Source organism: Arachis hypogaea, chromosome 9 (genome assembly GCF_003086295.3).
Source record: "Arachis hypogaea cultivar Tifrunner chromosome 9, arahy.Tifrunner.gnm2.J5K5, whole genome shotgun sequence".
Taxonomy (NCBI): domain Eukaryota; kingdom Viridiplantae; phylum Streptophyta; class Magnoliopsida; order Fabales; family Fabaceae; genus Arachis; species Arachis hypogaea.
In genome coordinates, this window is record NC_092044.1 from 11,171,790 (window position 1) to 11,182,144 (window position 10,355).

Sequence of the window (10,355 nt, forward strand, 5' to 3'; positions counted from 1 at the left end):
TACTAACTAAGATACATTATTGTCTGAAATATACTTTATTAAGTAGAGAACTGCATAACTCTGAAAGGTCTTAATAATTATTTTCTATATTTTGACCCATCCGGTTACGAATGTCGGCCTTTCTCAAAGTAAACTTCCCCATTTATTGTTCACGCGCGAGTCATTGTTCTTGGCCATTTGTGTAGCATATGTGGCTCATACATACTGGTATGTTATGTAACTTTTAAGGGTTATATATTTGCAATAATATGGTAATAACGAACGAAATCTATATAAACTTTTGAAAAATACTACTAAATAATGATTTTTAATTATGCAAATAAAAAATAAAATTAAGGAACACAACGCTAAGAGAGAGCATGATCAGATAGATATCTTCTATTTTCTATCAAGTGTGTACTCATGGAATGCAAATAATAATAAAAGCTAGCTATTCATTATATTTATTTTAGATATATAATTTTTAATTGGTGAAAACTCGATGTTTTTATGTGAAGTTGATAGTAAAAAATTATTAAATGACAATTTAGTAAAATACATCAAATCATTTAACAGTTCTCAATTATTAACTTCACATAATGATAACTGCACATGAGTTTATATTCTTTAGTCGCTTCTCATATAGTTTTGTAGGTTGCAACTGTCATGGCCGGCAAGTTGACTAACAAAAAGCAATTCATTAAGAAAAAAATCTTTACAATGTGAACAATTTCTCAATTAATTTGCGGTTTCTCTATTAAATTACAGCGGAAAACAAAATCAATTTGCATCATCTTTTGAAAAAAGTGACATACGATCGGCTGCAAGCATCTCCCATTGTGTATAAAAAAAAAACAAGCACTGCAATTTTCAACTTGCAAACCAAAAATTAATATCCAAACAATGTTCTTAACTTCAATGCGACTCCTTTTCTTTTATGTATTCTTTGTGTGGCTTAAAGCTTCACTAGCCACCAACATTTTAGGAAATGGGACCGATGTTATAGCATTGCTTCGGTTTAAAGAATCAATATCCAATGACCCATATGGAGTTTTAAGCTCATGGAATACTTCAAGCCACTTCTGCAACTGGCATGGAATCACATGCAGCATTAAGCATCAAAGAGTGCAACACTTGAGCCTTCAACTATGTCAGTTGCATGGCACAATATCTCCATACATTGGAAATCTTTCTTTCTTGCAAACTCTCGACCTTGCGAGCAATAGCTTCTATGGAGAAATCCCTCGGGAGATAGGTCGTTTATTCAGATTACAACAACTCTACCTCCCGGATAACAAACTGACAGGAGAGTTTCCTGTCAGTTTGACTAATTGCTCGGAGCTAAGGCTTCTAAACATGTCGAGTAACAATCTCTACGGCCGAATACCAATGGAGATTGGCACTCTTAAGAAGCTTGAAAAGTTGAGTCTTAACAAGAATAACTACTCTGGAGAAATTCCATCTTCCATATGGAATATCTCTTCTCTAAGTATTCTTTCTATGGGTTATAATTACTTGGAAGGCAAGATACCTGAAGAAATTGGAAAATTAAAAGGCTTATCAGGTTTTGCCATTGGTGCTAATAAACTGTCCGGGGAGCTTCCTTCTTCGCTTTACAATCTGTCCTCGCTCGCTCTTTTCTATGCTGCAGAAAACCAGTTTCATGGCTCTCTTCCATCCAACATGTTCTCCAACCTCATCAGTCTGCAAGAGATTGGCATTGGAGGGAATCAAATTCAGGTCCAATTCCAACTTCTATTTCAAATGCATCTTCACTTCAACTTTTTGATATTGGCTATTGCAGTTTTGTTGGAAAAGTTCCAAATCTAGGAAACCTGAAGGATCTTTATTGGCTAAATTTAAACTACAACAATCTTGGTAGTAATTCAGCTCTAGACTTGGATTTCATAACATCTTTGATTAATTGTACTGAATTGGAAAGTTTGGTTTCGAGTTCCAACAATTTTGGAGGTGTTTTACCCAACTCTATAGGGAATTTGTCAACTCAACTCACTGAAATTAGTCTAGATTTTAATCACATACATGGAACTATCCCTGAAACTATATGCAATAACATAAACTTAATTACCTTGAATTTGGAATATAACCAACTTACCGGGTTTGTTCCAAATTCTTTTGGAAAGTTTCAGAAAATGCAACTATTGAGTTTGGGTGCAAACCACCTTATTGGTGACATACCTTTCTCCTTTGGTAACCTCACTCAACTGCTTGAAATAAGAATTTCAAACAACATGTTGCATGGGAAAATTCCACCAAGTATTGGAAATTGGCAAAACTTGTTGTACTTAGATTTTTCAGGAAACAATTTTAGTGGTGCTATACCAGTGGAAGTTTTTAGCCTTTCATCCTTGTCCACAAATCTGAACTTATCTCATAATTCACTGAATGGCACTCTTCCTGTTGAGGTTGGAGCTCTTGGAAACCTTGGAACTTTGGATCTCTCCAATAACTATCTATCTGGGCAGATTCCTATGACTATTGGAAAGTGCACACGTATGGAATATTTAGACTTACATGGTAATTCTTTCAGTGGTATGATACCTTCATCAATAGCTTCATTGAAAGGCCTTTCTCATTTGGATCTCTCGCGAAATAACTTGTCCGGATCAATTCCAACAGATATGCAGAGGCTTTCTCTTCTAACATATTTGAATGTGTCTTTCAATATGCTAGAAGGGAAGGTACCATTGGAGGGTGTATTCAAGAATGCAACTGCAATTTCAATTGTTGGTAATAATAAGCTTTGTGGAGGTGTCTTACAGTTACATCTTGCACCATGCCCTGCCAATGTTATGGCAAGAAGCAATCACCATAATTTGAAGCTAGCCATAATCGTAATTTGTGTGGTTGTATGCCTTATTTTGCTTTCAATTGTTGTTGTTGTTTTCTTGAGCAAGAAGAAAAAAAGAACATCATCTTTGACAGCATCAACAAATCAGTATTCAATGGTGTCATACCAAATCCTACATCATTCAACAGAGGGGTTTTCTACCAGTAACTTGATTGGATCTGGTAGCTTTGGTTGTGTGTATAAAGGATTCCTTGAATCCGAACACAAGTTCGTCGCCATAAAGGTGATAAACCTTCAAATGAGCGGAGCTCACAAGAGTTTCATTGCTGAATGTAATGCTCTAAAATTTATCAGGCATCGAAATCTGGTGAAGATTTTAACATGTTGCTCGAGCATAGATTATAGTGGCCAAGAATTTAAAGCATTAGTGTTTGAGTACATGCCTAATGGAAGCTTAGAAAAGTGGTTGCATCCTAGTGCTGAAATCACAGATAGGCTATATACATTAGACCTTACTCAAAGACTAAATATTGTTGTTGATGTGGCTTCTGCATTACATTATCTTCACTATGGATGTGAACAACCTGTTGTTCATTGTGATCTAAAGCCAGAGAATGTGCTTCTTGATGATGACATGGTTGCTCATGTGACTGATTTCGGATTAGCAAGGCTTCTCTCAATGACTAATGGTGATCCTCATAATCAATCTACCACAACTGTGTTCAAGGGAACTATTGGATATGCTCCTCCAGGTATAATCTCTTTCATCCAATCTTATTCTCTCTTTCCATTTTCAATGTTTTTAAAATTGTGAAAAGGAAAAACTAAAAGAGGAAGTGAAAGCGAAAAACATAATTTTATTGTTTTCACTTTTTAAATGTGGTATTGGCATGTTGTTTTGACAGAGTATGGAATGAGTTATGAGGTGTCAATGCAAGGTGATGTGTATTCTTTTGGAATTCTAGTATTGGAAATGGTCACTGGAAGGAGGCCAATGGAAGAAATGTTTAAAGATGATAACAATCTTCATAACTATGTGAAGATGGCATACTCAAACAATCTTCTAGAGATTATGGACTCAACTCTTTTGCCAAAACAAATTGGAGAAGAAGAAAACTACACAAAGAAGCTAACCATGTGTGTATTTTCTCTAATTAGAATTGGACTTGCTTGTTCAGTTGAATCACCGAATGAAAGAATGAACATGGCAGATGTCACTAGGGAGCTAAACCTTACCAAAGATATATTTCTTCAAGATTGATATATAAATGAATGCTACTAAATAATGAGTACAATAACAAAGAATTGTGTCTAATTGATTTGGTGATCGATTTTTAGTGTATACATAATATGACTGATTTTTACACATGCACCTAACTACGTAATATCATATCAACAAAATTGACTGCGTAAATAATTATCCAAAAGAATGAATGTCATCGAACGACGATGTAAAACGCTTTACACGGATTAAAATTAAAATCTTTTTGTTGTTAACAAAAATTGGAATAAAAAAGTTGGAGGCAATTTTGGGAATTTACTAAAAATAACATATAACAAAGAAAACACACTTATTGTCTGTTCATTTAATCATCTATTACGTGATTTATCATTGAATTTTTTTCACTTTTATTGCTAGTCAACAGTGGACATGTTTTATTTCTTTGTTAACGGTCACTGTATCTTTTGTTCTCTAATTTCTGGTTACTACTTTGTAAGGAAGAAAATGGTTCATTCCTTTATTGACTGGAATAACAAATTAAGAGTAAAGAACGTGAAAGAATTGAATTCTTTTGTTGATTATTGATCAATGACCAGATATTTATCACAATTATTAACACAAGTCAATTATTGATGAAAAATAACATTTTCTTTTTCTTTCTAATTTGTCTCTGTCAACATTAGATATTCTTTGCCGTTGACATATTTGTTGTGGGCTTCAACTTATTAATGTAAGTCGCTATTAACAATTAGGATTAGGATATTCGATGAGCTAGGCAGCGTCCATATGGATATGAACGAGTTTGTATGTGAAAAGGTTGAAAAGAAGAGTACAAGAAAAATAAGCAGATGATTAAATAGATGTATCAGACACAGAAACTCATACATTCAACAGCGTATAATAGAATCAATCAATACAAGACAATAGATTTCTATGCCCCATATATATATAATGGTTATTATAAATTATATATTATAACTTTTTTTAAGTACTTCAAATTAATATTTGATTTCTAAATTATTGTAGAGCACAATAAATTATATATATGTTAAATTAAATGGTTGATTTTTAATTTTAAAGTCCTGTCATGTCATATTAAGTCAATAAAAATAACTATTTTTATATTCATCGCTTGAATGGTTATCTAAAAAAATATATTTAATTAAAAGACGGTATATATATTTTATTTTATCCATGTATCAAAAATAAACTAGCTCAATGTTATATTATTTAAAATTTTAACATGTTGAAATATTTCACCACTCAAATTTTATATTATGATATTAAATGTTTTAATTAATATTGATGTATTGAATAAGTGATGCTAAATATTTATCGAACAATTAATGCAAATAATAATCAAATACGTAATTTTATTTTTTGTTGTCATCACATAAATTTATAAAAGTATAAAATTGTATGTCCAAATCTAATACTAAAAAGATATGCCTTGTAACCTGTATTTATTTATATTTATATTTATATTTTTGGGTTCTAGACTTGAATTATTTTCCATAAATTGAAATTAAAAAAAAAAACTACATGTTTTTTTCAAAATATACAAGTTTTTCAAAATAAGTTGTAAATTTGTATAGATTAATTTATCCAATACAAAATTCTTTAAGGGTGATTATATGATCTAACATTCATTTATATTTAACCATGAAGAAATGCACTTCTAGAAAGATTGAGCTCCCTAATAACATCCTTGATGTTCATTCTGTCATTGGGAGATTCCATTGAACAAGCAAGTGCAATTCTTGTTAGAGAAAACACACAAGTCTCTTCTTTTGGAAGAATGATGATCACATTCTCTATAATGCTTTCTTCCTCAGTGGATCTTCGTTGTATTTGATTTGTGAAAAGAGTTGAGTCCACAATCTCTAACAGGTTGTTTGAATATGCCATGCTCACATAATGATGTAGATTTTCTCCGTCTTTGAACATTTCTTCCGTTGGTCTCTTTCCACTTAACATTTCCAATGCTAAAATTCCAAAAGAATATGTGTCACCTTGCATTGACACCGGAGAACCTATTCCATACTCTGTAATAGTTTATACAGTAGATTATTAATAGGGTTTAGCTAAGGTGTTATGTAAGGACTAAATGATAAGCTTATCACTAATAAAAATTTTTAAATATTTTTATTTAATAAATATAAAATAAATGTATTAAAAATTTGAATTTTTAGAGTATTTGGTTTGTAGTTTTATTTTTTGTCTTTATTTTTAGTATTTTTTATTTTTTATATTTTATAAAAAAAGTAAAAACAAAAACTGAAAACAAAAAATAAAATTTTATTGTTTTCATTATTTTTATTTTTTTCTTTATAAAATTCAAAAAATAGAAAATATTGGAAATAAAAACACAAATTAAATGCACCTTTATATTTTCAATAAATTTTCTTTTTGTTTTGTAATATTAACATATGTCCTTATGACACATGATAGATAAACTTTTATTAATACAATCTCGCTAAGTTACTACGAGCATTTCTATCAATTTCTGCCTACTCTTGTTTATAACGATATTTTATGAAAGTGTTTTTATAGATGTGTCTAATAAAAATGTCTTTTTTATGACCGTGTCTAATAAAAATGTCTTTATAGATGTATTTTCTGGATATATCTCTTTATACATGTATTTTTTTTTTTGGTGACTTCTTTATACATGTATTTAAAATATAATAATTAATTATTATTGACAATAAATTGACAAATAATATATTGATACTATACTTTTCCTTATTAATATTCCAATAGAAATGTTAAAAGTTACGTGAAACATATTGAACGCAAACATAAGGAAAAAGTGTCCGAGTATAATGCATTAAATAAACCAACAAAGACTTTTTTTTTATCACACATTTTAGTATTTAATAAGTTATAGTTTGGTTATTCTATAATTTTTATAGTTTTATCACAATTTTAATTAAATTTTTATAGTTTAAATTTGTAATTAAATTTTTATATTATATAAAAATTTGTATTTAGATCTTTATTAGTTATTATTTTTTAGAAAAAATACAATAATTCTATAATATTAGCTTTCAGAATATTCTATAATTTCTCTACATCAAACACAAAAATAAATATTCTAAAACAGTATATTTCTTAACAAACTTTTAAATTATAACACCTAATTAAAATTTTTTATCTAATTCATAAATTCAATTGCAAACTTTTAAATTATAAAAACCTAATTAAAAATTTTAAACTACAAAGACCAGAAGAATAATCAAGTTATTATTTAATTGTTCAATCAGTCTCCAAAAATTTTCAACAAATTAATTAGTCCATATCAAATTGCTATTTACGTGAAAAAATTTATTCAAGAAATTTTCTTATCTCTATTATGGTGGAGATTAATTTATCTAATTTTTTTTACCAAAATTTGAGATAGAAATAGAATTGATTTGTCAAATAAATTAAAAGGTTAAAAAGTAAAAACTGATTTAACAATTAAAATTAGTTAAAAACTAAACTTTAACCCAATGGTGGTAGATTGCTGATTAGAATCTGTGAGAAGCCTTGCTAACCCAAAATCAGTCACGTGACCAACCATGTGATCATCAAGGAGCACATTGCTTGGCTTTAAATCACAGTGAATGATTGGTTCCACGCATTCATAGTGAAGATAATGTAATGCATTTGCCACATCAATTAGAATGTTCAATCTTTGAGCAAGGTCCAATGGATGTGATTCATCTTCAATGCTTTCACCACAAGGTTGCAACCACTTTTCTAAGCTTCCGTTAGCCATGTACTCAAACACCAATGCTTTGAAATCATTGCCTTTGAAATCAATGCTTGAGCAACAAGTTAAAATCTTTGCAAGATTTCTACGCCTCATAAACTTCAGTGCATTACATTCAGCAATGAAACTCTTGTTGGCTTCATTCGTTTCGATGTTCATTACCTTTATAGCAACGAAATCCCTTGTAGACAGAACCAAAGCTTCCAAATCCAATTTAGTTGTTAGTGGAAAACCCCTCTGTTGCATGGTGTAGAATTTTGTATGACACCATAGGAAGCTGGAATATTGATGACTTCCAAGATGATAAAAATGATGGTCTTTTTCTCTTTTTGATCCAATAACACAAGACAGGAGTTGAAAATAACAGAAAGCAAACAATCACACAAACGATGATTACTACTTGCTTCAAATTATGGTGCTTGTTTCTTAACACAATAGTAGCAGGGCATGCTGCTAGATTCAACTCTGATATACCACCACAAAGATGATTATGATCACCGGCTACTGATATTGCGCTCGCATTCTTGAAAACACCCTCTATTGGTACCTTGCCCTCCAAGTTATTGAAAGAAAGATTCAAGTATGTTAGAAATGAAAGGCTTTGCAATTCTATTGGAATTGTTCCAAACAGATTGTTTAGTGAGAGATCCAAATGAGTAAGTCCTTTCAATGAAGCTATTGATGAAGGTATCACTCCATTGAAGGAATTCCCATGTAAATCCAGATACTCCATGCTTTTGCACTCGCCGATCGTCTCCGGAATCTCCCCAGAGAGATAGTTATGGGAGATATCTAAAGTGTCAAGGCTTGAAAGGGATCCCACTTCAACAGATAGATTGCCATTGAATGAGTTATGAGATAAGTTCAAAAATATTGACAAGGAAGGAAGTCCAAAAATCTGCTGAGGTATCTCACCAGCAAAATTGTTTCTAGAAAAGTCTAGAATCTGCAATTTTTGCCAGTTTGCAATAATGGGTGGAATTTTTCCTTCCAACATATTGTTTGCAATGCTTATTTCAACCAATTGAGTGAGATTTCCCAAGTAGGGAGGTATCTCACCTAAAAGGTGGTTTTGCCCCACATCTAAAGATTGCATCTTATGAAACTTTCCAAAAGAATTTGGAACATTCCCACTAAAGTGGTTGTCACCCAAATACAAAGAAATTAAATTTATGTTATTCCCTATTGTTTCAGGAATAGTTCCATGTATGTGATTAACAAAGAGACTTATTTCAATGAGTTGGGTGGACAAATTGCCTATTGAGATGGGTAAAATACCCCCCAACTTGTTGGAACCAAGAACCAAATTTTCCAATTTGGTGCAATTAACCAAAGATGTTATAAAGTCCAAATCACCATCTGAACCACTGCCAAGATTGTTGTAATTTAAGTTTAGCCAGGTAAGATGTTGCAATTTTTCAACAGATGGAACTTGTCCAACAAAGTTGTTGAAACCAATATCAAATTTTTGAAGCAAAGATGCATTTGCTATTGAAGTTGGGATTGGACCTGAAATTTGGTTCATTCCAATTTCAAACATTTGCAAATTCGAGAGGGCGGAGAACATGCCGGCCGGAAGCGAGCCGTGAAATTGGTTCTCTGCAGCTGAGAAGAAAGCAAGAGATGTCATATTGCAAAATGAAGAAGGAAGCATACCAGAAAACCTGTTTGAAAGTATCACTAACATGGACAACTTTTTCAGTTGTCCAAATTCTCCAGGTAACTTTCCCTCCAAGTTATTAACTGCTATGGAAAAGACATTAAGGGAAGAGATATTTCCTATGGAGGGTGGAATTTTCCCACCAAAATTGTTTTTAAAAAGACTCAACTTTTCTAATTTCTTAAGAGAACCAACCTCAATTGGTATTTTTCCATGAAAACTATTTGCTGAAAAATTTAAGTATCTTAGTTTAGAGCAATTAGTTAAACTAATAGGAAACTCCCCTGTCAAATTGTTGTTTGAAAGGTTGAGTTTCCTTAGTCTAAACAAACGGCCCAACTCTCTTGGAATTTCTCCATAAAATTTGTTGCTAAGAAGGTTGAGAATTCTCAAGAAAGAAAGGTTGCCAATATAAGGAGATATGGTCCCACTCAAATGATACTCTTTAAGGTTCAACATCACAACTCGTTGATGTTTGATGCCACATGTGACTCCACCCCAGCTGCAAAAATGGTTAGAAGTATTCCATGACACCAAAATTCCATAAGGGTCACTTGATATTGATTTTTTAATTTGAAGTAATGTCACAAAATCGGTCTTATTTCCTAAGGTGGTGCTAGCGGCGGTTATTGTAGGGTGAATCAATGGCAATGTTACACAAAAAAGAAAGATGGTTGTCAAGGTAGAAAAAAGCATTGTTGGGTTGGAAAAATTTGAGTATATGAATGTTTATGCCAATGGAAAAATGTGATAGTGCTTTATGGATTAAAATATTGGAGTGCTACTATGTATACTTCTAAATTTTGTGGAATTCTTTGCCCCCTACCCCACCCTGTTCTCATTGCTTAGCTAGTTAACGTTTATTTTGGATTTTTGGTTTCTATATATACTAGCAAAAGTTATTTAGATTTTCATATTGCTTGAG

The 10,355-nt window shown here is 31.6% G+C and overlaps 2 protein-coding genes across 2 annotated transcripts; one reads left to right on the forward strand and one right to left on the reverse strand.

Moving 5' to 3' along the window:
- Positions 1-1,936: 1,936 nt before the first annotated feature.
- Positions 1,937-4,192, forward strand: LOC112708871 (probable LRR receptor-like serine/threonine-protein kinase At3g47570). Its single transcript, XM_072202510.1, has 2 exons — positions 1,937-3,543; positions 3,697-4,192. Exons 1-2 carry the CDS (start codon positions 2,133-2,135, stop codon positions 4,050-4,052), a joined length of 1,767 nt encoding a protein of 588 aa, XP_072058611.1. The 5' UTR covers positions 1,937-2,132; the 3' UTR covers positions 4,053-4,192.
- A 1,477-nt stretch (positions 4,193-5,669) lies between these two features.
- On the reverse strand, positions 5,670-10,126 carry LOC112708872 (LRR receptor-like serine/threonine-protein kinase EFR). Its single transcript, XM_072201957.1, has 3 exons — positions 8,147-10,126; positions 7,494-8,007; positions 5,670-6,058 (listed from the first exon to the last, which is right to left on the reverse strand). Exons 1-3 carry the CDS (start codon positions 10,124-10,126, stop codon positions 5,670-5,672), a joined length of 2,883 nt encoding a protein of 960 aa, XP_072058058.1.
- Between the last annotated feature and the right edge of the window lie 229 nt (positions 10,127-10,355).

What these genes read in the sequence shown, in the direction of transcription:
- LOC112708871 (XM_072202510.1), top strand. Translation starts at nt 2,133, where the DNA reads ATGCAACTATTGAGTTTGGGTGCAAACCACCTTATTGGTGACATACCT. An exon ending in TATTGGATATGCTCCTCCAG is followed by an intron (nt 3,544 to 3,696) that starts GTATAATCTCTT and finishes TTGTTTTGACAG; the next exon opens with AGTATGGAATGAGTTATGAG.
- LOC112708872 (XM_072201957.1), bottom strand. Translation starts at nt 10,126, where the DNA reads ATGCTTTTTTCTACCTTGACAACCATCTTTCTTTTTTGTGTAACATTG. An exon ending in TAATCATCGTTTGTGTGATT is followed by an intron (nt 8,008 to 8,146) that starts GTTTGCTTTCTG and finishes ACCATGCAACAG; the next exon opens with AGGGGTTTTCCACTAACAAC. An exon ending in CACCATTGGGTTAAAGTTTA is followed by an intron (nt 6,059 to 7,493) that starts GTTTTTAACTAA and finishes AAACTATTACAG; the next exon opens with AGTATGGAATAGGTTCTCCG.